Genomic DNA, 27,853 nt, shown 5'->3' with positions numbered 1-27,853 from the left:
TTGTGTTTGGAAAAGATACTTGATACGATTTCAATTTTCTTAAATTTACCGAGGCTTAATTTGTGACCCAAGGTATGATCTATCCTGGAGAATGTTCCATGAGCACTTGAGAAAAATGTGTATTCTGTTGTTTTTCGATGGAATGTCCTATAAATATCAATTAAGTCCATTTTGTTTAATGTATAATTTAAAGCTTGTGTTTCCTTATTTATTTTCATTTTGGATGATCTGTCCATTGGTGAAAGTGGGGTGTTAAAGTCCACTACTATGATTGTGTTACTGTCAATGTCCCCTTTTATGGATGTTAGTATTTGCCTTATGTATTGAGGTGCTCCTATGTTGGGTGCATACATATTTACAATTGTTATATCTTCTCCTTGGATAGATCCCTTGATCATTATGTAATGTCCTTCTTTGTCTCTTGTAATAGCCTTTATTTTAAAGTCTATTTCGTCTGATATAAGAATTAGTACTCCAGCTTTCTTTTGATTTCCATTTGCATGGAATATTTTTTTCTATCCCCTCAAGTTCAGTCTGTATGTGTCCCTAGGTCTGAAGTGGGTCTCTTGTAGACAGCATATATATGGGTCTTGTTTTTGTATCCATTCAGCCAGTCTGTGTCTTTTGGTGGGAGCATTTAATCCATTTACATTTAAGGTAATTATGGATATGTATGTTCCTATTCCCATTTTCTTAATTGATTTGGGTTTGTTATTGTAGGTCTTTTCCTTCTCTTGTGTTTCTTGCCCAGAGAAGTTCCTTTAGCATTTGTTGTAAAGCTGGATTGGTGGTGCTGAACTCTCTCAGCTTTTGCTTGTCTATAAAGGTTTTAATTTCTCCATCAAATCTCAATGAGAGGGGGCTTCCCTGGTGGCGCAGTCATTGAGAATCTGCCTGCCAATGCAGGGGACACGGGTTCGAGCCCTGGTCTGGGGGGAATCCCACATGCCACGGAGCAACTGGGCCCGTGAGCCACAACTACTGAGCCTGCGCGTCTGGAGCCTGTGCTCCGCAACAAGAGAGGCCGCAATAGTGAGAGGCCCGCACACTGCGATGAAGAGTGGCCCCCGCTTGCCGCAACTAGAGAAAGCCCACGCACAGAAACAAAGACCCAACACAGCAAAAATAAATAAATTAATTAATAAACTCCTACGCCCAACAACAAGAACAAAAAAAATCTCAATGAAATCCTTGCTGGGTAGAGTAATCTTTGTTGTAGGTTTTTCTCCTTCATCACTTTAAATATGTCCTACCACTCCCTTCTGGTTTGCAGACTTTCTGCTGAAAGATCAGCTGTTCACCTTATGGGGATTACCTTGTATGTTATTTGTTGTTTTTCCCTTGCTGCTTTTAATATATTTTCTTTGTATTTAATTTTTGATAGTTTCATTAATATGTGTCTTCACGTGTTTCTCCTTGGATTTAACCTCTATGGGACTCTCTGTGCTTCCTGGACTTGATTAACTATTTCCTTTCCCATATTAGGGAAGGTTTCAACTATAATCTCTTCCAATATTTTCTCAGTCCCTTTATCTTTCTCTTCTTCTTCTGGGACCCCTATAAGTCGAATGTTGGTATGTTTAATGTTGTCCCAGAGGTCTCTGAGACTGTCCTCAGTTCTTTTCATTCTTTTTTCTTTATTCTGCTCTGCAGTAGTTATTTCCACTGTTTTACCTTCCAGGTCACTTATCTGTTCTTCTGCCTCAGTTATTCTGCTATTGATTCCTTCTAGAGTATTTTTAATTTCATTTATTGTGTTGTTCATCGTTGCTTGTTTCCTCTTTAGTTCTTCTAGGTCCTTGTTAAATGTTTCTTGCATTTTGTCTATTCTATTTCCAAGATTTTGGATCACCTTTACTGTCATTTTCCTGAATTCTTTTTCAGGTAGACTGCCTATTTCCTCTTCATTTGTTAGGTCTGGTGGGTTTTTACCTTGCTCTTTCATCTGCTGTGTGTTTTTCTGTCTTCTCATTTTGCTTATCTTACTGTGTTTGGGGTCTCCGTTTTGCAGGCTGCGGGTTCGTAGTTCCAGTTGTTTTTGGTGTCTGTCCCCAGTGGCTAAGGTTGGTTCAGTGGGTTGTGTAGGCTTCCTGGTGGAGGGGACTAGTGCCTGTGTTCTGGTGGATGAGGCTGGATCTTGTCTCTCTGGTAGGCAGGTCCATGTCTGGTGGTGTGTTTTGGGGTGTCTGTGGCCTTATTATGATTTTAGGCAGCCTCTCTGCTAATGGATGGGGCTGTGTTCCTGTCTTGCTAGTTGTTTGACATAGGATGTCCAGCACTGTAGCTTGCTGGTCGTTTAGTGAAGCTGGGTGTTGGTGATGAGATGGAGATCTTCAGGAGATTTTCGCCATTTGATATCATGTGGAGCTGGGAGCAGTGTCCTGAAGTTGGCTCTCCCACCTCAGAGGCACAGCCCTGACGCCTGGCTGCAGCAGCAAGAGTCTTTCATCCACATGGCTCAAAATAAAAGGGAGAAAGTGTAGAAAGAAAGAGAATAAAATAAAATAAAGTAACATAAAATAAATTTATTAAAATAAAAAATATTAAGAAAAAAAAATTTTTTTAAGTAAAACAAAACAAAACAACACAAAAATGTACAGACAGAACCCTAGGACAAATGGTGAAAGCAAAGCTATACAGACAAAATCTCACACAGAAGCATACACATACACACTCACAAAAAGAGGAAAAGGGGAAAAAATCATAAATCTTGCTCTCAAAGTCCACCTCCTCTATTTGGGATGATTTGTTGTCTATTCAGGTATTCCACAGATGCAGGTACATCAAGTTGATTGTGGAGATTTAATCCGCTGCTTCTGAGGCTGCTGGGAGAGATTTCCCTTTCTCTTCTTTCTTCTCACAGCTCCCAGGGCTCAGCTTTGGATTTGGCCCCGCCTCTGCGTGTAGGTCGCCGGAGGGCATCTGTTCTTCGCTCAGACAGGACGGGGTTAAAGCAGCCGCTGATTCGGGGGCTCTGGCTCACTCAGGTTGTGGGGAGGGAGGGGTACGGATGCATGGTGAGCCTGCGGCGCAGAGACCAGCGTGACGTTGCACCAGCCTGAGGCGCGCCGTGTGTTCTCCCGTGGAAGTTGTCCCTGAATCACGGGACCCTGGCAGTGGTGGGCTCCACAGGCTCCTGGGAGGGGAGGTGTGAATAGTAACCTGTGCTCGCACACAGGTTTCTTGGTGGCGGCAGCAGCAGCCTTGGCGTCTCATGCCCATCTCTGTGGTCCGCGCTGATAGCCACCGCTTGCGCCCGTTTCTGGAGCTCCTTTCAGCAGTGCTCTGAATCCCCTCTCCTCGCGCACCAGGAAACGAAGAGGCAAGAAAAAGTCTCTTGCCTCTTCGGCAGGTCTAGACTTTTTCCCGGACTCCCTCCCGGCTAGCCGTGGTACACTAGCCCCCTTCAGGCTGTGTTCACGCTGCCAACCCCAGTCCTCTCCCTGGGATCCGACCGAAGCCCGAGCCTCCGCTCCCAGCCCCGCTCGCCCCAGCGGGTGAGCAGACAAGCCTCTCGGGCTGGTGAGTGCTGGTCGGCACCGATCATCTGTGTGGGAATCTCTCCACTTTGCCCTCCGCACCCCTGTTGCTGTGCTCTCCTCTGCGGCTCCGAAGCCTTCCCCCTCCGCCACCCACAGTCTCGGCCCGCGAAGGGGCTTCTAGTGAGTGGAAACCTCTCCTCCTTCACGGCTCCCTCTCACTGGTGCAGGTCCTGTCCCTATTCTTTTGTCTCTGTTTTTTCTTGTTTCTTTTGCCCTACCCGGGTACGTGGGGACTTTCTTGACTTTTGGGAGGTCTGAGGTCTTCTGCCAGCGTTCAGTGGGTGTTCTATAGGAGCAGTTCCACGTGTAGATGTATTTCTGATGTATCTGTGGGGAGGAAGGTGACCTCCGCATCTTTTCTGCCATCTTCCTCAACTTCTCTGTGTAAACTGAATTTAATTGACATCTCTCTGAACCAAACAAATGGAGATGTAATTAACACTGTTTCTGTTAACTCTAATCCTGGCTGAGGGAGGGGAGGCATCCCCATAGCTGGAGCAGGTAGCAAAGTACAGAGCCACAGGGGCGAGCCAAAGTCAAGAATAATTTTTGAAAATACAGGAGACAAAATGTGCCAGTAAATATGGTAGTCTTTCCATTTTAAAGATGGAGGAAATAAAGATCCTAAAGGCTATATATCTGAAGATAACAAAAAGTTGAATTTGAAATTTTCTATTTTGAGTTCTGTATTTTTGTCATTCACCTGTAATATTATAAATGCATGTTTAACCTGTAGAATAATCTCTGTATGTTAAGCATACTTAAATTTGTCCTTTTAGAGTCCTAAAGTGCCTCACCAACATTTTTATGGTGACAGCCGTTCTGGACTCACATGAAGTAGTTAATGAATAATACAAAGGACTGATTTTAGAATACATTCTATAGGCAATCACTGGGATTTTTACATCACTGTCCTTTTATATAATGGGAGTAAATAAATATATGAGCCAACATAAAATTATAAATGCATATTAAGGGGATGGCTATGTTCCCTTATATTTCCTAATAATTGCATAAATTAATAACTTCAGTTAAATAGAAATAATCTAACGTATGAAGCAGTATTTAGATTTTTAAAATTTTCATTGAGACATTTCCTCCAGTTATGTTTCATATGATACAACTGTAATGACTATTTCTCCTCTATTAGTTTTCTGTCAAGCATTTTTCCTATCTTTCTTTCATCTCTCTATCATCTGTCTTTCTATCATGCATCCATCTACCCTCCACTCATTCATTCAAGAAATGTGTGTTGACAGACAGAAAACAAACTTATGGTTACCAAGGGGGAAAGCGGGTGGGGGAGGGATAAATTAGGAGTTTGGGATTAGCAGATATAAACTACTGTATATAAAATAGATAAACAACAAGATCCTACTTTATAGCACAGGGAACTATATTCAATATCCTGTAATAAGCCATAATGGAAAAGAATATGAAAAAGAATATATATATATGTATATATATCTGAGTCATTTTGCTGTACACCAGAAAATAACACAACATTGTAAACCAACTACATTTCAATTAAAAAAAAAAAAAGACATGTGTATTGAGTCTTTGTGATATCCCAGGCTCTATAACTTAATGAAAGAGATAAATTTGGAACTGATTACAGATCCCAAATTAAACCTTAACTTTTACCATATAGCTTTCCTTGGCCATCTCCAAGTCACCACTCCTTCCCTTGGCCTCAGGTAGCACTTATTTTCACAGGACTTTATTTAAGGATTTAATTACTGAGTTCTTTATAGAACATTTTAATTATTTCACCACATGCTTGCCTAGACCTTATTGTCTAATGCTTGCATAGACCTTATTGTCTAATATAGTGGGTTTTTTCTGTTTTGTTTGTTTGTTTTTTGTGGTACACAGGCCTCTCTCACTGTTGTGGCCTCTCCCATTGCGGAGCACAGGCTCCGGACGCGCAGGCTCAGCGGCCATGGCTCACGGGCCCAGCCTCTCCACTGCATGTGGGATCTTCCCGGACCGGAGCACAAACCCATGTCCCCTGCATCGGCAGGCAGACTCTCAACCACTGCGCCACAAGGGAAACCCTAATGTAGTGTTTTTATATCTAGATGCTTTACCACCTGCTGATAGAAAAGTATTTTCAAGAGTGATGAATCAACTGGGTTGATGCCATAGTTACAAAGACGATTCCTCCCACTCCTCCTGTTCTTTCTCTTGTATTTCCAGGTCTGCAAGAGTGCCAGACAGATAGCTGGTGCCTAACAAATGCCCAGAGAATGAATCAGTGAGTAAGAGATGAATTACCTCTTCTCCCTCCTCATCCTCTCTGTTATACTTATGAGTACTTTCCTTACAACAGATACTTTTGATGGAGCTATTTTTAGGAGGCACAGTTTTCAATCTATAGAATTTTTCCAGTGGTCTCAAAAGTTTGTAGAATGAAGAAAGCATTGAATGAATAAACGAATGAAAAACTCATTCCTGTATTTTTCTCGCCAACAATTTGGAGATTGTGACACACATAAAAGCTTAAAAATTTCACAGCAAAATTTTGCTTTTAACCAGTTGGCATGCAAGTGATGATTTCAGGTATATGGTGCATACTAAGCATTCAATAAATGGCACCTATGACCAAAGTCCTGAACAATGTCACCCTATAAGGAAGGCTCCTAGTATTTCTGGGAGCTAAAGCACACCGTAGAAGGATCATGCTTGGGGTAGAGCTGCAGCTACCAATAACTTCAAATGTCCCCAACGCCCCACCACACATACACCAAAAAGCAAGTTCCACAGTGGCAGAGACTTGGCCTGTTAGTTTTGCTGTGGAATCCTAAGGGCCCAGCACATAGTAGGCCCTCAATAAATATTTGTTGAGTGAATGAACAGATATTCTGCAGAAGCGTTTAAGAAGTGTCCAGTGTATGTAGTCATTCTCCTGGTTTTCCCTCCCTCTACCCACATATGTTCAAAATCTCAGGCCCTATCCCTGAACTACTAAATCACAATTTGCATTTTACCACGATTCCCTTGATTCTTCACATGCATCCTGATTATGAGAAGCACTCCTATAAGACACATCAAGTTCACTTTCCTGCCCCCCCACCAACTGATAAAACTTCTGAACCCAAACTAATGCCACATTCAAGTTTATATGGCTGGTTGCTTGTAGGGTCAGTGTTTTTGAAAACTAAGAACTGGAGTCAGATGCTAGGATTTGATCTCTCTCAGCCTCTTTCTTTTCCCCCTTTCTTCCTCCCCATTTGCTCCCTCTCTGGCAATGAAGTCATATTACACAGAGGAACAGGACACAGTCAAAATTTCTAGGCTAATTTACTTTTTTTTTTTTTTACTGTTAAAGGATATTAGCCTGGGCAGACTGAAAAGCAAAATAGTCATCTCCTGTTTTTACACACCTTGCTGCCTCTTTGCACTCTGCATGACCTCCTTACACTTCCTTGTGAATCTTCTGGAAGAGACAAGACTCAATATTTGCTGAGTATCTGGCTTACGCAGGTGCCCTAGGTCGAGCTTACTCATTTAATCTTTATGCCAACAAGAAATATAGTCATGGGAGGGGAGCACGGAGTCAGGTTCACTGTCAGCTCCCATCAACATGTCCTCCAAAACTTGTACTTTTCAATGACATTCTCAATGTTCATTATTGTCATGACTACTGAGCAGAATATGAAGATATGTTAGAGACATGAAAAACAAAAAGGCAGTTCAGAGACCTTTGGAGAAAATTGTCAGGAGTATAGCCATGTTTTCCAGGTTAGCTCCAATCTAAACAATATCCCAAGGTCTTACCCAAGCCCATTCTCTGCTTCCATTTCCAGCATTTTCAAACTCAGCTACCTCGCTGATAACAAACCTAAGAGACAGTTAGCCACTGTCCTTTTCTGGCACAGGACACTGGGGCTCCAATGGACTTAGCTTCTTGCCCAAGATTGCAGAAACTTTTCGCTTTTCTGATTCTCAATAGTCCTTTCCATTCTGCCATCATGTCAAGTCTTCTGTTGGCCACTCAGCACTGCTTCCGCTCTTATGTGCTCCCCCTTACATCCTAAAGACAGGAAGCCTGAGGTATACGTTCCCACAGATCTCGGCCAGCAGTTTTCAGTGTAAGAGCCCACTAAATACTCAAGATACACATCTTTCAGATATCACATTAGTGAAGCTGTCTTATCGTGTCCCATTGGGTGGCACATGATCTTTATTTGCCGAATTACAGATGATAACACTGATCATTTGAGTAAGATGGTGCCTGCTAGTTTTCTCTGCTGTAAAGTTCCTTTTTTTCTTTGTAATTAGTAGGTATTTGTGTGGAAATATCTGGAGACTGTGTAAATATCCTGTTCCCTATATGTCCCTTGGCTGAATAACTTGAATGTTTGCCAAATGCCAATTTTTTATTTTCATTTTTCCTCCTACATTTATTCACAGGCATTCTACTGGAAGTAAAAGCTTTACCTTCTCTGTGTTTAATTATATCTGTGTGGAATCATGGATTCATATTTTATTCAATGGATTATAATCTATTGTTATCTTTTTAAAAAAAATCCAAAATCATGGGATTTGGATGAAAGTAACTGGGATTACTGGGCATCCTGTATTTCTGCAACTTCCCGACTCCATGAAAGCCAGTAGAAAAACCAAGAGCCAGCAACAGCCTTCCCTGACCTTTGTTTGCCCAACACCTCCAAATGTTTTTTAAGCATCTAAATCCTTCTATTAATTCCCTTCCTGTCAGCATGCCTAAAATAGTTTCTATTTTTCTCATCAGTCCCTCACTAAGACAAACATAAGGACAGCCTTTCACTCCTGTCCTTGAGCAGCCATTCTATCCTAGACATCATTCTCTATAAAAGCACCCATATTTATAAATATTTATTTATTTGTCAGCTTCTCCTTTATAAACTAAATTATTTCATGGTAGAGGTCATAACATAAATTTTGTTATCACTATTCCTAGCACATAGAAGATGCTTGATAACTAGCAGTTGACTGAATGGACCAAGCTCATACTACTTAGAAAAGAAATATTTCATTACTCAATACCATTTACCTATTTCCAGGATTGGTTCCTTTCAAGAAATGCACACGCAGAATGCGATCACTGAGATAAGAATGGTCCTAAGCACTGAAACTCCAGTGAAGAGATTGAAGGATAGAGTAGGGGTATATGAGGAATTAAAGGAAAATTTCTCTTGTCTGAAAGCTACTGGAACAATCAGAGATACAACATCCCTAGGTCAAGGGAATGGCTTCTGTTGCTATTCCTTAAAGTTGGCTTTAAGTATATTAAGGGATCCTAACGATTTTATTGAATGTCCTTTTATATATCCATAGCCCAGGTCATATCCTACATCTGTTTTTCTTTCTCTCATAACTGTGTGTGTGTTGTTTTGTTTGTTTGGTTTTTTTGTTTGTTTGTTTCTTTGTTTTTGCAGTACACAGGCCTCTCACTGTTGTGGCCTCTCCCGTCGCGGAGCAACAGGCTCCGGACGCACAGGCACAGTGGCCATGGCTCACGGGCCCAGCCGCTCCACAGCATGTGGGATCTTCCCGGACCGGGGCACGAACCTGTGTCCCCAGCATCGGCAGGCGGACTCTCAACCACTGCGCCACCAGGGAAGCCCTGTGTGTGTTTTTTTAAACAGATGTTTCATGATTCTTCCTGACTCACATCTGAACCCAATGGTTTATACTCTTATTGAAGGACAATAATCTCAGATATTCACGTATGTATTTTGTTACAGGTATATAACTGAAATGTCTTTCCTTTACCATTCTGCCACACTTTATCCCAAATAGACCATTCTATACTCATATACTCAGAGAAGAAATATAACAGGAAAACAGTTTCTGATCACCATGGACTTTGTTTCAAAAGGTCAGATGAAAGAAAATTGTGGGGTGGGAAAAAGGTAATAGCAGTGTGGCACATCTAGGCAGGAGGCACCACTAAAGCCTCACCAGTTTGTGTGTTCAAAGTCAAGAGTTTGGGCCTAAAAGGCCATGCTCACTAGGGGCTCATCATACCATGATTGCCTATGTGGACACATAACTTGTTGAACAGAGGAAGTCTCCCACCAAAAGCTGGGTGGATAATCTGTTAGATTCTAGAGCCTTAGCACATCCTGAAACAATTAAATTTCACTTCCCTACAGACTAATGGAATGGGCTTTTGAGCCAGAAATAAAATCAACTTACAGCAATAAAATGTTACATTTAACACACCCTGAATTTGTAGATTGAGAATCACACCTGCTACAAAATCAAGAACTCAGACTGTTAATTAAAGAGCTGCTCTATATCATAATTCTCAGTCCAAAACTACCAGATTTGGGGCTTTGCAACCATTCCACTCAGTTGGAAACAAAGAATGGCTTAATCCATGACTGGCTGCAGATTGACCAGCACTAGAAGGAAATAACCAACAGGTGGAGCAACAGAGGGTCTCTTGGTTTAAATGGAAGAAATAACAACACAAGTCCAAATTATCATAGAAGAAAAAGAATCAAGTAAAACTTTGGCAATCAGTTAGTCAATGAACTTCCAAATTCAAAATAAGGATTTACAGGCTGTTTATGAATATAATACCTGTCATTAAAACAATGATTATTAATGCTGAGCCCTGTTCTAAATGATTTAACCCACATAATCATGACCACAAGCCTACAAAGTAGATTAGTCCCATTTTACAGACAAAGATATCGAGATACATAAGGATTATGTGACTCACCCAAGGTTGTGATGATAGTGAGTAGCAGCTCTGACTTGAACCCAGTCATTCTAGCTCAGAGTCCAACTTGACCACCATGCAATGCTGTCTTTGCCCACAAAAGCTCAACTATTTTGAATGGGATAACCCGAAAGGAAGACATTATCAAGTCCACTCCCTTTATTTTAAAGATGACGAAACAGTACCAAAGAGGATTAAGACATTTGCTCAGTGTTCTATGGCTCAATATATCACTCATCTTTGTTTTATGACAAATAATACTCATTGTCAATCAAATTAATCATTTTGCTTTTAACGTTTCCCAAAGGGCAAATCAAAAGTTTAAAACCCAGCCTTTTACAACCTTCCAGGAATTGTACCTCAGCTTCTCTAGAGCTGATATGAGACGTGAGGGACAGGAGGCCAAGTAGTCTCAGAGGCCAGGTAAAGCACCCTGATGGATCATCTCCAGGTGGCAGGAAGCAAAATGGTGCCAAGAAGCCACTTAACAGTGGAACAGGCAAAGAGCTCAGAAAGAGGAAACCCAGGGACTTTACTGTGGTCATTCAAGAATCAGGAAATTTGATTCTGAGCAATTTTTTCCTCTACTCTTATTGAAATACCTAGAATTAGAAACCTCTACTTTGGAAATATGATCTTTATGCTGTTCTATTTAGGTTCCATCAATTACAAAATAATATTCCTATGGAAAATACTTCATGCTCCCAAAAGCAATGAAATCACTGTGATTTTCCCTTGTCCTTTAGTAAAGGCTAGCATGTAACTGTACCATCTCCTTGGCAGGTCCAAAGTCCCCATGACAAAGCATGATTAAAATAAATAAGACCCACTTCTGTCTCCTGAAGAAGAATGATCTAACTGTGGGCAGAATTTTTAAAAATCCATCATGGGGGTAAGATGTTGCAGTAAGAAATCTGTTTTATTTAGCTCACTGGGCATTCAGAGACCTTGCATCCTAATCCCCTTCACCTTGGTTGTGTTGACATGTCCTGTCATTGATAAACTCAGACCTGCATTATAACAACCGCTGAAAGCTGAATCAGATGATATTAGAAAAAAATGTCACTCACTGGCTTCTAACCTTTTCAACCCTTATTTCTATTTCCATCCTAGGAATATTCTCACTGCTTGTACAAAAAAAGATGATGATAAATAAGAGGAATCTGTCCACTTATAAAGACATGCTTAAGAGTGAAAACAGAGGTAAGTAAGTATTGAACTTTTGTTGAGAAGGCTGCTGACAAAGCCTCCAAAACAAGGTCATTTAAGAAGACTTAAGTTGAGGAACTGGGCCTGAGCAGGAAGAAAATAAAATGAAAATTCTTGGTACCAGAACCCTATATTGTTTTAAGTTAAGAGAGAAAATGTGCTGTATACATGGAATGTATCTCTAGTGTGATTATAAGGGTCCTCTTTATTAAATCAGAAAAGAAATAACAGATTTGAAAATTAAAGTAAAAGGCCCAGAGAGAAGAAACACATGTTTAAGTTTTTAGACATCTACTTGAATTTGAATGCTCTCTAACACATTTATTAAATTTCAATTAAATTGAATTTGGCATGGAAAATAAACTAATAAAATGGTTAGTGTTGTCCAAAAAGACACTAAAAGGGAGATATGAATTCATGATCAACCTAATCAGATTACATCTCTTTTCACTTTCCCTTTGAAGGAGCCTGGCTCTGGGGACCTTACACAACCAGGCAGACAACTAACCTTGACGTGCTTTCAGACAATCTATGGAACAAAGCATAGAGTAAATGAGAGGTAGTGAGCAGCTCACTCCTGGCTCTTAAGGTTTTCCAGTATCTGCCACCCTGGCATATGCAGATGATGTGGGACTTACCGCATTAAAATTGGGGAAGAGGTTGACTGCGGCCGCAGTGTCAAGAGGAAAGGGAAGAAACGGTTTAATATCCAGCGATGGTTGCAAAGGAGGGGCTGGTGGACGGACCAGGGCTGGGAGAGCGGGGCTCTGGCATGTACCACCTGCACAGAGGAGAACAAAGGGAGCGATCAGGGACATGGTGCATATTAAACACACAACACACAAACACCAAGGTCTCTTTTGAGACCAAAAGGCCAGCTTTATGGGTCACTGGAAAAAACAAGACATGGAGTGTATTGACCTCAACTGGGAACCGGCCAACGAGCAGATGTGCCATTAAGCAGAGAAAACCAGTTGAGCCGCTCCTTTTTCCCTCTTGGATTAGAACTATCTGGTTGCATAAGGAATTGTTAACATTTCAAACATTTCATACTCCCCAATCCATCCTTCTTTTCCTGCCTACAACCTACAACGGGACTGAGTCTGCTACAAATCTATAAGCAACATCCCTTGATTCAAAGGGAAAGTCCCTCCAATGCTCCCCCATCCCTCTTTGAAAACTAACTCCTGCTCAAAATATACATGCAGTCTGAGGGATTCTTTTACAGAACTGCTCTTTTCCACCGCATCCAAAACTCTGGCAGCAAGATGACATGAACCTGGCACAGAAAAGAAACAACGCAAATGCAGGCAGCTGTACCTTACTTCCCTGGCAACTGGAGGGTTAAACCCAGCAAATCCAGCTACATATCATGTGATCCCTGAGCTATTTAGCACCCCTGTGGCTTTAAACATTCAAGACTAGCTGCCCCCTTCCTTCCCAGTCATAAGTAGGTGGAATTTAGAAGGTCACCAATGAGCAGGCAATGGAATATTATGGCAACACAGACAGCTCCCTTGCATACCAGTGGGCAAAGGCTGTTTGCAAGGGACTCCTACCTCTGCCCCCTGTTCTAGGATTCCACTGCATTCAGAAGCTGAAAGGAGCCCATCTCCCAGTTATGTCTCTCATACTTTGGTAACATTCCAAAGCATCAATTGGCTGTTAATTAAAGGCTGTTTGAATCCTAGGAAACTGTTAAAATATGCCAGCATTCTTCTAATCTGAGAGGCAAGCAATGGACTGTAAAAACCTGCTGGTGAGAATCCAAGAAGCATGAGGAAAACAAAATGCACTAGAATTATTCCTTTCTCATGGAAAAGAATTCCAGGAGACAGAAAAGAGAAGATGGCAGAGTAGGAGGATGTGAAGTTTGCATCTCCTGACAACTAGGGCTCCTACCAGGTGCTGGTGCAGGACCTCAGACACCTAAGGGGACAGGGGGAACCCCCGAGTGAGTGGGTAGGATGTGGAGTGAAGTGAGAGGGGAGGAGAAGTAGAGGCGGGAGGGGACCAATACACCTAAGCGGCAGTTGGGGGAGGGGAGGGGCCCACTCACTACGAGGGGATCAGGGGGACATGGAGAGATGTTCGGGGGATCAGAGGATCAGAAGGGAACATGGCCAGCATCTCCTCTGCCCACTCGGGTCCTGGACTAAACCTCCGCACACCAAGGCCCCCTCCAGCTGTGTGGTGCTAAGCCTAAGCCCTGCCCCCCACACCCCTAGGGCCTTTTCTGGCTGCTTGGGTCCTGAGCCTAGGTCTGCCCCCCACCTAAGCCCTGCCACCCCGCCTAAGCCCTGCCCCTCGCCTAAGCCCCACCCCACCTAAGCCCCACCCTGCCTAGGCCCTGCCCCCACCTAAACTCCACTTCCCACAGCCATGGCCTTTTCCGGCCTTTTTTTTGTTGTTTTTTTCTTGCTATTGTGGTTCTCTTTTACCTTGTTGTTGTTTCATTTATACGTTTATTTTTTATAACATATTTTTTATTTTTCTAATTTTATTTTACTTTTATTCTTTGTTATTGTTCTATTCCTTTTTTTCTTTGGCTGTGCCACCTGGCTTGCGTGATCTTGGTTCCCAGGCCAGGGGTTTGGCCCGAGCTCCTGTGGTGGGAGCTCTAAGTCCAAACCACTGGACTAACAGAGAACCTCAGACCCCAGGGAATATTAATCAGAGTGAGGCCTCCCAGAGGTCCTCATCTCAGCAACAAGACCCAGCTCTACCCACCTGCCTGCAAACTCCAATGCTGGAAGACTCAGGCCAAACAACCAGCAAGACAGAAACACAGCCCCACCCATCAAAAAAACAATGAGATGGCAAAAAAATATATTACAAAGGAACAAGGTAAGAAGCTACAAGACCAAATAAATGAAGAGGAAATAGGCAACCTACCTGAAAAAGAATTCAGAGTAATGATAGTAAGGATGATACAAAATCTCAGAAACAGAATGGAGAAAATAAAAGAAATTTTTAACAAGGACCTAGAATTTAAGAACAAGCAAACAGTGATGAACAACACAATAATTGAAATTAAAAATACTCTAGAAGGAATCAATAGCAGAATAACTGAGGCAGAAGAACGGTAAAGTGACCTGGAAGATAAAATGGTGGAAATAACTGCCGTGGAGCAGAATAAAGAAAAAAGAATGAAAAGAATTGAGGACAGTCTCAGAGCCCTCTGGGACTGCATTAAATGCACCAACATTCGAATTATAGGGGTGCCAGAAGAATAAGAGAAAGAGAAAGTGTCTGAGAAAATATTTGAAGAGATTATAGTCGAAAACTTCCCTAACATGGGAAAGGAAACAGCCACCCAAGTCCAGGAAGCGCAGAGAGTCCCATACAGGATAAACCTTAGTAGAAACACACCAGGACACATATTACTCAAACTAACAAAAATTAAATTCAAAGGAAAAATATTAAAAGCAGCAAGGGAAAAGCAACAAATAATATACAAGGGAATTCCCATAAGGTTTTCAGATGACTTTTCAGCAGAAACTCTGCAGGTCAGAAGGCAGTGGCAGGATATATTTAAAGTGATGAAAGAGGAAAACCTACAACCAAGATTACTCTACCCAGCAGGATCTCATTAAGATTCAATGGAGAAATCAAAAGCTTCACAGACAAGCAAAAGCTAAGAGAATTCAGCACCACCAGACCAGCTTTACAACAAATGCTAAAGGAACTTCTCTAGGTGGGAAATACAAGAGAAGAAGAAGACCCACAGAAACAAACCCAAAACAAGTAAGAAAATGGTAATAGGAACACACACATCGATAATTGCCTTGAATGTAAATGGATTAAATGCTCCAACCAAAACACATAGACTGGCTGAATGCATATAAAAACAAGACCTGTATATATGCTGCCCACAAAAGACACACTTCAGACCTAGGGACACATGCAGACGGAAGGTGAGGGGTTGGAAAAAGATATTCCATGCAAATGGAAATCAAAAGAAAGCTGGAGTTGCAATTCTCATATCAGACAAAATAGACTTTAAAATAAAGACTATTACAAGAGACAAGGGACAACATTACATAATGGTCCAGTGATCAACCCAAGAGGAAGATATAAGAATTGTAAATATTTATGCACCCAACATAGGAGCACCTCAATACATAAGGCAAATGCTAAAAGTCATAAAAGGGGAAAATGACAGTAACACAATAATAGTGGGGGACTTTAACACTCCACTTACACCAATGGACAGACCATCCCGACAGAAAATAAATAAGGAAACACAAGCTTTAAATTACACAACAGACCAAACACACTTAACTGATATTTATAAGACATTCCACCAGAAAATGGCAGAAAACACTTTCTTCTCAAGTGCACATGGAACATTCTCCAGGATAGATCACATCTTGGGTCACAAATCAAGCCTTGGGAAATTTAAGAAAACTGAAATCATATCGAGCATCATTTCCGACCACAATGCTATGAGATTAGAAATCAATTATAGGAAAAAAACTATAAAAAGCACAAACCCATGGAGGCTAAACAGTGCACTGCTAAATAAGCAAGAGATCACTGAAGAAATCAAAGAAGAAATTTTTAAAAACCTAGAAACAAATGACAATGAAAACACAATAACCCAAAACCTATGGGATGCAGCAAAAGCAGTTCTAAGATGGAAGTTTATAGCAATTCAATCTCACATCAAGAACAAGAAAAATCTCAAATAAACAATCTAACCTTACACCTAAGGGAACTAGAGAAAGAAGAAGAAGAAGAACAACAAAAAAACCCAAGTTAGTTATTAGGAAAGAAATCATAAAGGTCAGAGCAGAAATAACTGACATAGAAATGAAGACAACAAAAGCAAAGATGAATAAAACTAAAAGTTGATTCTTTGAAAAGATAAACAAAATTGATAAACCTTTAGCCAGATTCATCAAGAAAAAAAGGGAGAGGACTGAAATCAATAAAATTAAAAATGAAAAAGGAGAAAAGGAGAAATTACAACTGACACCGCAAAAATACAAAGGATCATAAGAGACTACTACAAGCAACTCTATGCCAATAAAATGGACAACCTGGAAGAAATGGACAAATTCTTGGAAAGGTACAACTTTCCAAGACTGAACCAGGAAGAATTAGAAACTATAAACAGAAAAATCACAAGTAATGAAATTGAAACTGTAATTAAAAATTTTCCAACAAACAAAAGTACAAGACCAGATGGCTTCACAGGCGAATTCTATCAAACATTTAGAGAAGAGCTAACACCTATCCTTCTCAAACTCTTCCAAAAAATTGCAGAGGGAGGAACACTCCCAACCTCATTCTATGAGGCCACCATCATCCTGATACCAAAACCAGACAAAGATACCACAAAAAAGAGAAAATTATAGACCAATATAACTGATGAACATAAACGCAAAAATTCTCAACAAAATACTAACAAACAGAATCCAACAGCACGTTAAAAGGATCATGTACCATGGGATTTATCCCAGGAATGCAAGGATTCTTCAATATACACAAATCAATCAATGTGATACACCAATATTAACAAATTAAAGAATAAAAAACATGATCATCTCAATAGATGCAGAAAAAAGTTTTGACAAAATTCAACACCCAGTTATGATAAAAACTCTCCAGAAAGTGGGCATAGAGGGAATCTACCTCAATATAATAAAGGCCATATACGACAGACACACAGCAAACATTATTCTCAATATTATTCTCAATGGTGAAATACAGAAAGCATTTCCTTTAAGATCAGGAACAAGACAAGGAGGTCCACTCTCACCACTACTATTCAACAAAGTATTGGGAAGTCCTAACCACGGCAATCAGAGAAGAAAAAGGAATAAAAGGCATACAAATTGGAAAAGAAGAAGTAAATCTGTCACTTTTGCAGATGACATGATACTATACATAGAAAATCCTAAAAATGCCACCAAAAACCTAACAGGTTTAATCAATGTATTTGAAATAGTTGCATTCCTATACACTAACAACAAAATATCAGAAAGAGAAATTAAGGAAACAATCCCATTTGCCAATGCAACAAAAAGAATAAAATACCTAGGAATAAACCTACCTAAGGAGGCAAAAGACTCGTATTCTGAAAACCATAAAACACTGATGAAAGAACTCAAAGATGACACAAACAGATGGAGAAATATACCATGTTCTTGGATTGGATGAATCAATATGTGAAAATGACTATACTACCCAAAACATTCTACAGATTCAATGCAATCCCTATCAAATTACCAATGGCGTTCTTCACAGAATTACAACTAAAATTTTTACAATTTATATGGAAACACAAAAGACCCTGAATAGCCAAAGCAATCTTGAGAAAGGAAAATGGATCTGGAGGCTCCCTCACTTCAGATTATACTACAAAGCTACAGATATCAAGACAGGATGGTACTGGCACAAAAACAGAAACATAGATCAATGGAACAGGATAGAAAGCCCAGAGATAAACCGACACACTTATAGTCACCTGATCTATGACAAAGGAGGTAAGGATATACAATGGAGAAAAGACAGTCTCTTCGATAAGTGGTGCTGGGAAAACTGGACAGCTACATGTAAAAGAATGAAATTAGAACACTCCCTAACACCATACATAAAAATAAACTCAAATGGATTAGAGACCTAAATGTAAGACCAGACACTATAAAACTCTTAGAAGAAAACATAGGAAGAACACCCTTTGACACAAATCACAGCAAGATCTTTTTTGATCCACCTTGTAGAGTAATGAAAATAAAAACAAAAATAAGCAAGTGGGACCTAATGAAACTTCAAAACTTTTGCACAGCAAAGGAAACCATAAACAAGACAAAAAGACAAACCTCAGAACGGGAGAAAATATTTGTAAAGGAAGCAATGGACAAAGGATTAATCCCCCAAAATATACAAACAGCTCATGGAGCTTAATATCAAACAAACAACCCAATCCAAAAATGGGCAGAAGACATAAATAGACATTTCTCCAAAGAAGACACACAGATGGCCAAGAGGCACATGAAAAGATGCTCAACATCACAAATTATTAGAGGAATGAAAATCAAAACTACAACGAGGTATCACCTCACACCAGTCAGAATGGCCATCATCAAAAAATCTACAAAAAATAAATGCTGCAGAGGGTGTGGAGAAAAGGGACCCCTCCTGCACTGTTGGTGGGAATGTAAATTGATACAGCCATTTTACATTCCTTAAAAAACTAAAAATAGAGCTACCATATGACACAGCAATCCCACTACTGGGCAGATACCAGGAGAAAACCATAATTCAAAAAGACCCATGTACCTCAGTGTTCATTGCAGCACTATTTACAATAGCCAGGACATGGAAGCAACCTAAATGTCCATCAACAGATGAATGGATAAAGAAGATGTGGTACATATATACAATGTTATATTACTCAGCCCTAAAAAGGAATGAAACTGGTTCATTTGTAGAGATGAGGATGGACCTAAAGTGTGTCACACAGAGTGCAGTAAGTCAGAAAGAGAGAAACAAATATCGTATATTAACGCATATATGTGGAATCTAGAAAAATGGTACAGATGAACCTATTTGCAGGGCAGGAATAGAAACGGAGACATAGATATAATGTGTTTCTGATGAGAACAGATATGATATCTGATGAGAACAGATATGTGGACACAGGGGGGAAAGGGGAGGGTGGGAACATTGGGAGATTAGGATTGACTTATATACACTACCATGTGTAAAGTAGATAGCTAGTGGGAACCTGCTATATAGCACAGGGAGCTCAGCTCAGTGCTCTGTGATGACCTAGATGGGTGGGATGGTGGGGGTGGAAGGGAGGTCCAAGAGGGAGGGGATATATCTATACATAGAGCTGATTCACTTCGTTGCGTATCAGAAACTAACAGAACATTGTGAAGCAATTATACTCCAATAAAAAAATAATAATAATTTTTAAAAAGGAGAAAAAAAAAAAAGGAAAAGTGAAGAAAGGCTCCTGTCTGTGTCACTTCCTTGCCTGTCATCTTGCTTTTAAAACAAAGTAGAGTGAGATCCCGTACAAATTATCTTTAGAAATCTCATGATCAGTTCTCGTCAACTGAACACAGACCATCATCTTGCCCTTCATCAGTTACCTGAACAAAGGTCAACATTTAAAAAATGATTCTGCAATGCTAAATCCAATGCTATTGGAGCAGAGTATCTACTAACAAGGTGGGTGACTTAATACCTAAAACAGAAGCCATCAGCACAGGATTTAATTAACCATACCAAAAAAACCATTAGCTCTCCTGGCCCTCCTGATTGGCTAATCATCTGAAGCCACATTAACAAAAACAGTATTTTTTCCCCCACTTTTTACTTCTCTCTTGAAATGTTCTTCACCAGCTACAAGGCCAACAACAGCCAGTTTGAAACAGCAAACCAATTAAATAAAAAGTAGTATGAGTCAGGAAATAGAGGGTCAATGTTAAAACAGAGATAAGAGCAAAATATAATAAGTCTCCATTCACCAGAGGACATCATAAACTTATTTTATTGTCCACCTGGTGGTATACTTTCTTAGAGAGGGCATTCATAAAACTTTGGTGATAGACCTGTCATGAATTTAGTATTGCTACCAATTTCTCTCTCTCTCTCTCTCTCGTTTTTTTCCAATTTCTCTTTTGATAAAAAGTTAAAGAACCAAAATAAAATGTTGGTTGGTGCCTCTTTAGAAAACTCAGAAGTCAAATAAGTTTTGGTTGAAATCAGTGGTGCGGTTTAACCTGTCCACAAGTAATAGTGAGCTTTAAATAAATCGTTTTAAATATTTATTATCTATGTCACAGGTCATGTTTTGCAAAAGATATTCATTCATATATATCCATTACCTTGTTTGACCCTAAAATCTCAGAAGTCAGCTAATGGCTAACATAATATCATGGAGAGAAAAAAATAAGTTGATAAACTCTTTAGCTGTTTATGTTGCTTCCACAGAGACATTCCATTCTTATAATTACAAGAATGCAATTTAGCAGGAACATATTCTGGAATTATTTCATTTATAAGTCCCCTCTGGTTCAGAATAGCCAAAGAGTTTCTGGAAAAGCTCAACCTTCTTTTTTTTTAATCCACCACAATGAGAGGAACAAAGAATTAAAAATACGTTGATTCTATTGCTAGGGAAAGTTAATTCCTACCTCTCTTCCTCTGAGATACGTATTTCATTTACATTTCATTATACACACAGTTCAGGGCCCTCTCTCAGTGTTACAACTGGGGTTCCCCACCTAAGGGATTAAAAACATCAAAGAAGAGTCATAAAGCTGGGGGGAAGCTGGGGATACTATTGGGTTCATCCTTTCCTACCTATTTGAAGAGAGAAATGTAAAAGGTAGTTGGAAAAGAGAGAACATGTTAACCGCATAGTCTTTGGCCACTGGCTAGGCAAACCCAGGTGTACTGGATGCTGCAGTGTGCTCCCCACAGCCCCCTTCTGGACTGAGGCACACCCCCCCCACCTGCTGGGGGACCCCCTATGGAAGACTCTCACTTGAGATCCTCCTCAAGCATTGCAGAGGTCAAAGGGAGCTACCTCACCCAAGGTCAAACTTCCTCCCCAGTGGAGGGGCTGGTAGCCCCATACAATGACGATTCATGCAAGGGTTTAATTAGTGGCTCCTTCCCCTTGCCTCAAGGCAGGGAGACTCTGAAGCTCTATTTCAGCTCTAAAGCTCCTCACAGAATCCAGGATAGACTGAAGCCTCTGTTGTGACTGCATCACAGTTCAACTTTTCCCTTTGCCCAACCCTGTATCTCTCACTCCTCACAGGAGATGTTCCCCAAGAAAGAATCCACTGCTGGAAGAACTTGACCTATAACATCAGAGTATAACCATTCATGAGTCTGAGTGAAATGCTGAATTGCTTTATTCTAAAATAAATAGGTAAATTGGTAATTTAAAAAAATAGGTAATTGCCTAAAGATTAAAATAGGTAATTGCCTACAGATCTATAGAGAGGCACAAGATTGAGCCTGTCTCTCAAAAATTACCTGTGACTAATATTTCTGCTTTTAAAATTAGTATAAGTTCTGAAATATTTTACTTGTCTCAATCTGTATATGCTCAGCAGTAAGAATACTATTGGCAAATAGTGTAAAATCAAAACTGGCAAACATAACATGTTTCATCTGTAAAGCAGACTAAAATATGCTCCCTGAGAAAATAGCTATTTCATTCTTTCATTTTTATTAGAACGTATTACATTTAGGACATCAATTTTTGTTTACTTCCTTTATTTTAAAATTATCCTGAACATAATTAACTTCAAAATATATAATGAATTTGTAGACAGGACTATAGGTAAAAAAGAGTTGTTTCGTTGTTACCATTTACCGACAATGTTGTTTCATCGGAATGTCACACTTCTGGAAATATTGCTGTTATCAATTTGAGGAAAGCATTTTGAAGCTTCCATAGGGTAGTAACAGAAAAAATACAAATTCATGCCCTTTGTATGTGAAACTCGGCCTACATCTAGTACTATGTATCTCAAACCCGATGCAGTTTTAATCTACGCAGGTTTTTAAAATTAAACCTTAATAAATTATTCAGATTTCAAAGCAGTTAATATCTCTCTATACCAAATTTCTTCATGCCGTTAAAGTTAAACTAAAAAAACAGTCATTAAGTAGAGATTAGTTATTATAGCTATATTGAGTAAGGTATTGAATAATGAAGGGAAATAAGGTAAATACCATGAAGTAAGTGATCTAAACTCATGAAACTCCTCTCTGTCCCTTTTTGAAGTTTGGTTTTGTTAGTTTATATTCATATTTAGAATTCTGAATTGAACTATAGCGCAAACATATTAAATATTACTTTGGTTTTTACACAAGACAGCTGTGTATTCACAAAAGCGTGAATTTGTGAATTTGAAAAAAATACCGGAATAACCTATTTGTTCATGAATATTTGTTAATACTATCTGAGAAAATAAGACACATTCACTTCAGAAGTTTGCATTTTTGAAATGCAAATCTAATTAAAATGTAAATTTGGAAATGTTTGTTTTAATAATTTATACAGATAAATAGGAATTCTAAACCAGTGATTGTCAGTTGAAGCTACTGTATTAGAGATAATGTATATAAAGTGCCTAGCAGAGTGTCTGGCCAGTTGATGCTAAGTGAGGAGTGGTTTTTGTTTTAATGAATTCAGTAAATTCCAAAGGAGCTGTTCAGGTTGGTCCAGCCACAAATCCTGGAAGCCTCCCTGAAAGAGGTCAATCAAGATAATTTTAAAAGCACCTGCCTATTCTTCACTTTTATTTTGACCCCTGCAGAAGGAGAGACTTCACAATAAGAGGCTACTTTGTAAGTCAATATTTTGAAATATTCCTTGAGAGTGGAGTAGTATTCTTTCCATAATACAACATTTTAACCTTGAGCTTCTGCACTTGATCCATTCAGGTTTCATCAAATAGTCGCAGATGTCCTGTCTGACAGCTTAACCAACTACCGAATCATTCATTTCCCCAAATGACAAAACTAACATTCAAAATGATCAAGGGTTGCTGCTCTTCAGTATTCATGACAGTGTATGCTTTAAAACTGTGAATCATTGAGAAACAATATACATAATACATATTTATTGTTAAAATATATTATCATTACATATTATATATATATATATATATATATATATATATATATACGTTTTATGTAACATCAAGTCCTAAGTAGTTACTTGCAAAGCAACTAATTTGATAGACGTGGAACATTATTCACATCCAATCCCAACTATTTCGGTTAGAATTTGCCATGTGCACTGGGGGAGGGAGGGGCACGATGGGATTTCTGGAGTCTATGTGATAGAGGACATGAAAGAATTAGATCTGATAGTATGAATAAGAAATGGAAAAGAAATGATGGATTTGGGGCATAAAGGCAAAACGTGATTTGACACAAACAAAACAATGGGCATGGGATGCTGTTGGTGAAATTGGCCAGCCAGGGTGGATGGGAGCAAATGTTGAGAAAAAAGCTAAACTTTATAAATCTATTGAGTAATTGGTATGAACTAGGCCCTGTTTTACCCTTAATTCCTTTAAAATGCACAAAAATTCTGTCAGGTATCTATTATATTACCCAACTTACAAACACAAAAGCCAAAGCTATTACCTAAATTACATCTCACCTCAAATTACACAGGTAAAAAAATGGCATTCGATGTAAACCTGAGTAACCTTAACAAGTTTCAACACACTGATGCCAAGAGCATTTACATTAAATCAGCAAAAACAAACAAAATGACAACAAAAAAGAATACCCTAAGAAGTCGGTTTTGTCATACAAGGCAAGCCAGCTCCCTTGAAGCCAGAATGGAATGCACTAAATCAGAAATCTTGTGAGAAAATTTTATCACTGCTCAAAAAAAAAAGAAAAAGAAAAGAAAAAGGAATAGACACATTCCTTGTACAGAAGATAAAGGAATATTCAGTATTTATTACCAATATTTACCTGCTTGAGAAGATGCTGGTTTTGCCCTGTATTTGAGAATGTATCCAGAAAGACATGAATATCATATTAAATGTTTGAAAAGTCCTCTGGTTTACATTCTTTAACATCTACTTGCCACATAAGAAAAGCAAACAGGTATTTGTGGTATTCCCTTGTGCAGCTGTCTTTAAAAAACTCAAGGTCGGGGATTACAATGGGCAGTTTGTCGTTGAGATTATTTTTTATTCCTTAGCTAGGAGAACTGAATGTTTATCCTGTTTCCTTCAACCTCAAGTGATCCAAACTCCCATTCAGTTCCTATCTTTGTTTAAATGTTGTTCCCAACTGAAAGATACAACTAGAAACAAATTTTGAGATAAAATTTGAATTAACTGTGACTTGGTCACAATTTTTCTTTTATTGCTTTCAGTTTTCCTCTGTTTTAGATTGTTGATTCACTTACTAAGGTTTGGAAAATGGATCCAGCACCTTCTACCTGACATGAAGGTCCTCACTGGCCTAAAGTGACCAGCACTTGGCAGGTCAATTCAAATATTAAAGCAGGGTCTGGTCCACAGGGGCAGTTGCCAGCACTAAGCCACACAGGGTGGTGACTGCTGCCTCATCCATCCTGTCCTTGACCACAGAGAGGAATGAGGTGAGAATGGGAGTGAGTCAGGGCAACTGGAACACTGATCTGGAAACAGTGACACAGAAACGTCTGCCAAGTCAACTGTCTGACTCATACTTTACCCATGAAAGAAAGCCCATGTGAGGGATCCTACTTGCCCTTGTTTAAATTCTTTATTTATTCATTTTAAGTTGTAGTAGTTAAATATTCCAGTAAATCCAATGGAATATTACTCAGCCTTAAAAAAAGAATGAAATAATCCTTTTCATTTGCAGTTACATAGATGGATCTAAGCGATTATCATACTAAGTGAAGTAAGCCAGAGAAAGACAAATACCATATCACCTATATGTGGAATCTAAAATATGACACAAATTAACATATGTACAAAATAGAAACAGACTCACAGACATAGAGAACAGACTTGCAGTTGACAAATGGGAGGGGGGCAAGGGAGGGATGGAGTGGGAGTTTGGGATGCAAACTATTATATATAGAATGGATAAACAACAAGGTCCTGTTTTATAGCAACTATATTCAATATCCTGTGATAAACCATAATGGAAAGGAATATGAAAAAATATAAACAAACAAACAAACAATAAATAAATAATGCAGTAAATCACTTGAAAGCTCATTTCGGAAGGAAGCTATGAAAAAGGACTAACTAATGTTTTCTCTGTTAGTTATTGAATACTGGGACCAAAATCAAAATACTGCTATTATCTAGTTGCCAATATCCTAAGTCAAGTCTTCACTAGAAGAAAAGTAGAATCTTTCACTTATTTACCCAACTTTCATGACAATTTCTGGTGCCTGGGAGATTCTGTCAAGAGTACCAGAGTAAGGAGTTTTACACATTTAATCCTATATATCCCTCTGCACTTCAGCCCCTCTGTCAAATACTGCATAAGTCAGGACAAGGACCTCCTCACAGGCGATCAAAAGATTTTGCCTGGAAACTTCCTTTCATGTCTGCACCAGTAAGCATAAAAATGTAAAATTTTCCTCAAGAGGAATTTCCCAAGATTTCATTCCACAAAATCACTTGTAACTAATAAAAAACAGTGCTCTGGTGCTGAGCTGTCCCATGTGGTAGGCTTTAGCCATGTGCGGTTATTTTAAATTGGAATTAAGTAAAATTAAACATTCAGTTTCTCAGTCACACCAACCATATTTCAAGGGCTTGACAGCCATGTGTGGACAAAGGCTACTTCGCTGTATACTGCAGTTAAAAAAAAAAAATTTCCATCACTATAGAAGGTTCTATTAGACTTTAAGGCTTCAATGCAAAACCAACGATCTCCAGTGAGGAGTAATTTGCAGATAAGGTGTCTGATACAGTCTGTTCTAGAATGCACTGCCGATAGAAGATAAGTCTTGCTTTCTCCTGGGTCCATCTCCTTTTGGGGTTGAGGAGGAGAGCTTTCCTAGAGCCAAACATAGCCACTGTCAGAAGGCAGACCCTGCTGGGATTGTGCCAGAAAGAATTAATTCCTTCTCAAGGAATTCTCCATTCCTTGAGAGGACAATGGCCAGTCTATGAATCTTCACATGTGATCAAGGATGATAATCCTCAAAGGGCAACCTAATTTTAAAAATTTGATGCTGAAATCAATATTAAGTAAGGAGTGCTTTGGATAAAAAGATACCAGGGCTTCCCTGGTGGCACAGTGGTTGAGAGTCCGCCTGCCGATGCAGGGGATGCGGGTTCGTGCTCCGGTCCAGGAAGATACCACATGCCACGGAGCGGCTGGGCCCGTGAGCCATGGCCGCTCAACCTATGCGTCTGGAATCTGTGCTCCACAACAGGAGAGGCCACAGCAGCGAAAGGCCCGTGTACCATAAAAAAAAAAAATGATACCATATCAAACCAAAGATGGAAAAAGGACCAGACCTGGGGCAAATGGATGTTTATTAATATCTGATAATTCTTGAGAGTGCTACCACAAAGCTATTATTTCACCAAAGTGTGTCACAATCTAGTCTCACTAAAAAAACAAGTGTTCAAGGCCAGCTAATGTAGGCAGTTAAACCTGCCTAGCTATATCTGAATTACCCTGAGGGGTAATTCTGTTCATAATATCCAGGCGTTAGTCATCTCACTATTAAAAGAGAAAAAAAAAAAAAGATGCTGTCATCTTGTGATATGGTCTTGTTTTTTCCATGATCTGTGCCTTTCAGTTGGGACTTGCCCACATGAATTTCTCTGTGCCAGCACAGCTGGGTGTACAGTTCACTCTTCCTCCAAAGCCTGATCAATATCTTTCTTTCCCCATGGTTTTTCCACGTGATATTACTGTGATATATTCTTTGCTTCCTCTCCAAGCACTCGCCCATCTGTGTAGACCTTCAATGTGACCCAAGGCGTTAATGAAACATCTCCTGAGCTTAAATGGTTTAGTGTGGTTTTCCCAGTACCATCAAGGTGAGTGAGGCAAGCATCACACAACTTAGGGAACACCTCTGTTTATCTCCCTAAAGCGTCCTCAAGATGTCGAGGGTGAGGACGTCAGTTGAGGGAGAGAACAGCTGAGGAAGGGCGAGTCTAAGAGAAGAAGACAAGCTAAGTTTCTGACATCCTGAGGTGGAGGTGTAAGTGCGAATGTAGCCATTGGGTAAGTGGTACTAGCACTTAGAAGACAGCTCTGGGCAGACTTCATTCCGAGCAGAGAGTGGAGACTCATCAGGTAGGAACTCAAATCACAGACATGAAAAAGATTTCCTCGGGAGAGTGTGGAACAAAGAGCCCAGGGCCTAAGCCTGAATCTGGAGGCTCGTTAGCCCAGTGAAGAAGACTGAGCAGGACTGGAAAAAGAACAAGACGGAGGTGGGGAGAATGATTTCCCAGAGGCAAGAGGGAGAGGTTGCTTATAAGAGGAAGAAGCGGTCAGCACTGTCTAAGGCTGCCCACGGAGGCAGCAAGTAAGATGGCAACTTCTATGAGATTTAATGTCGAGAGTTTTGGTGACCTTTATGAGCTATTTAGTGGGTAACATCAAAAAGAAGTCACTTTCTCACAGGGGATTGCTTCCAGGACCCCTGGATACCAGAATCTGAGGATGCTCAGGTCCCTTATATAAAATAGCACAGTATTTGCATATAACCTACACACATCCTCCCATATACTGTAAATCATCTCTAGATTACTTATAATACCTAATACAACGTAAATGCTGTGTAAATAGTCTCCTGGGCCCAGCAAATTCAAATTTTGCTTTTTGGAACTTCCCAGAATTTTTTTTCAATATTTTCCACCTGCAGTTGGTTGAATCTGCAGACACAAAACCCGTA

General features: G+C 39.7%; 1 protein-coding gene across 2 annotated transcripts in view; it reads right to left on the bottom strand.

The window, feature by feature from the left end:
* ZNF385D (zinc finger protein 385D) overlaps positions 1-27,853 on the bottom strand; it is a 327,336-nt gene that overhangs the window by 224,582 nt on the left and 74,901 nt on the right. For both annotated transcript variants that reach the window (XM_032631619.1, XM_032631620.1), the window contains exon 2: positions 12,108-12,250. In XM_032631619.1, the coding sequence (XP_032487510.1) occupies positions 12,108-12,250 (143 nt within the window). The remainder of the gene's footprint in view (positions 1-12,107; positions 12,251-27,853) is intronic.

The sequence above is a fragment of the Phocoena sinus genome, chromosome 4 (genome assembly GCF_008692025.1).
Source record: "Phocoena sinus isolate mPhoSin1 chromosome 4, mPhoSin1.pri, whole genome shotgun sequence".
Classification (NCBI taxonomy): domain Eukaryota; kingdom Metazoa; phylum Chordata; class Mammalia; order Artiodactyla; family Phocoenidae; genus Phocoena; species Phocoena sinus.
The sequence above is the reverse complement of the archived record's forward strand: the minus strand, read 5'-3'. Positions and strand labels throughout refer to the sequence as shown.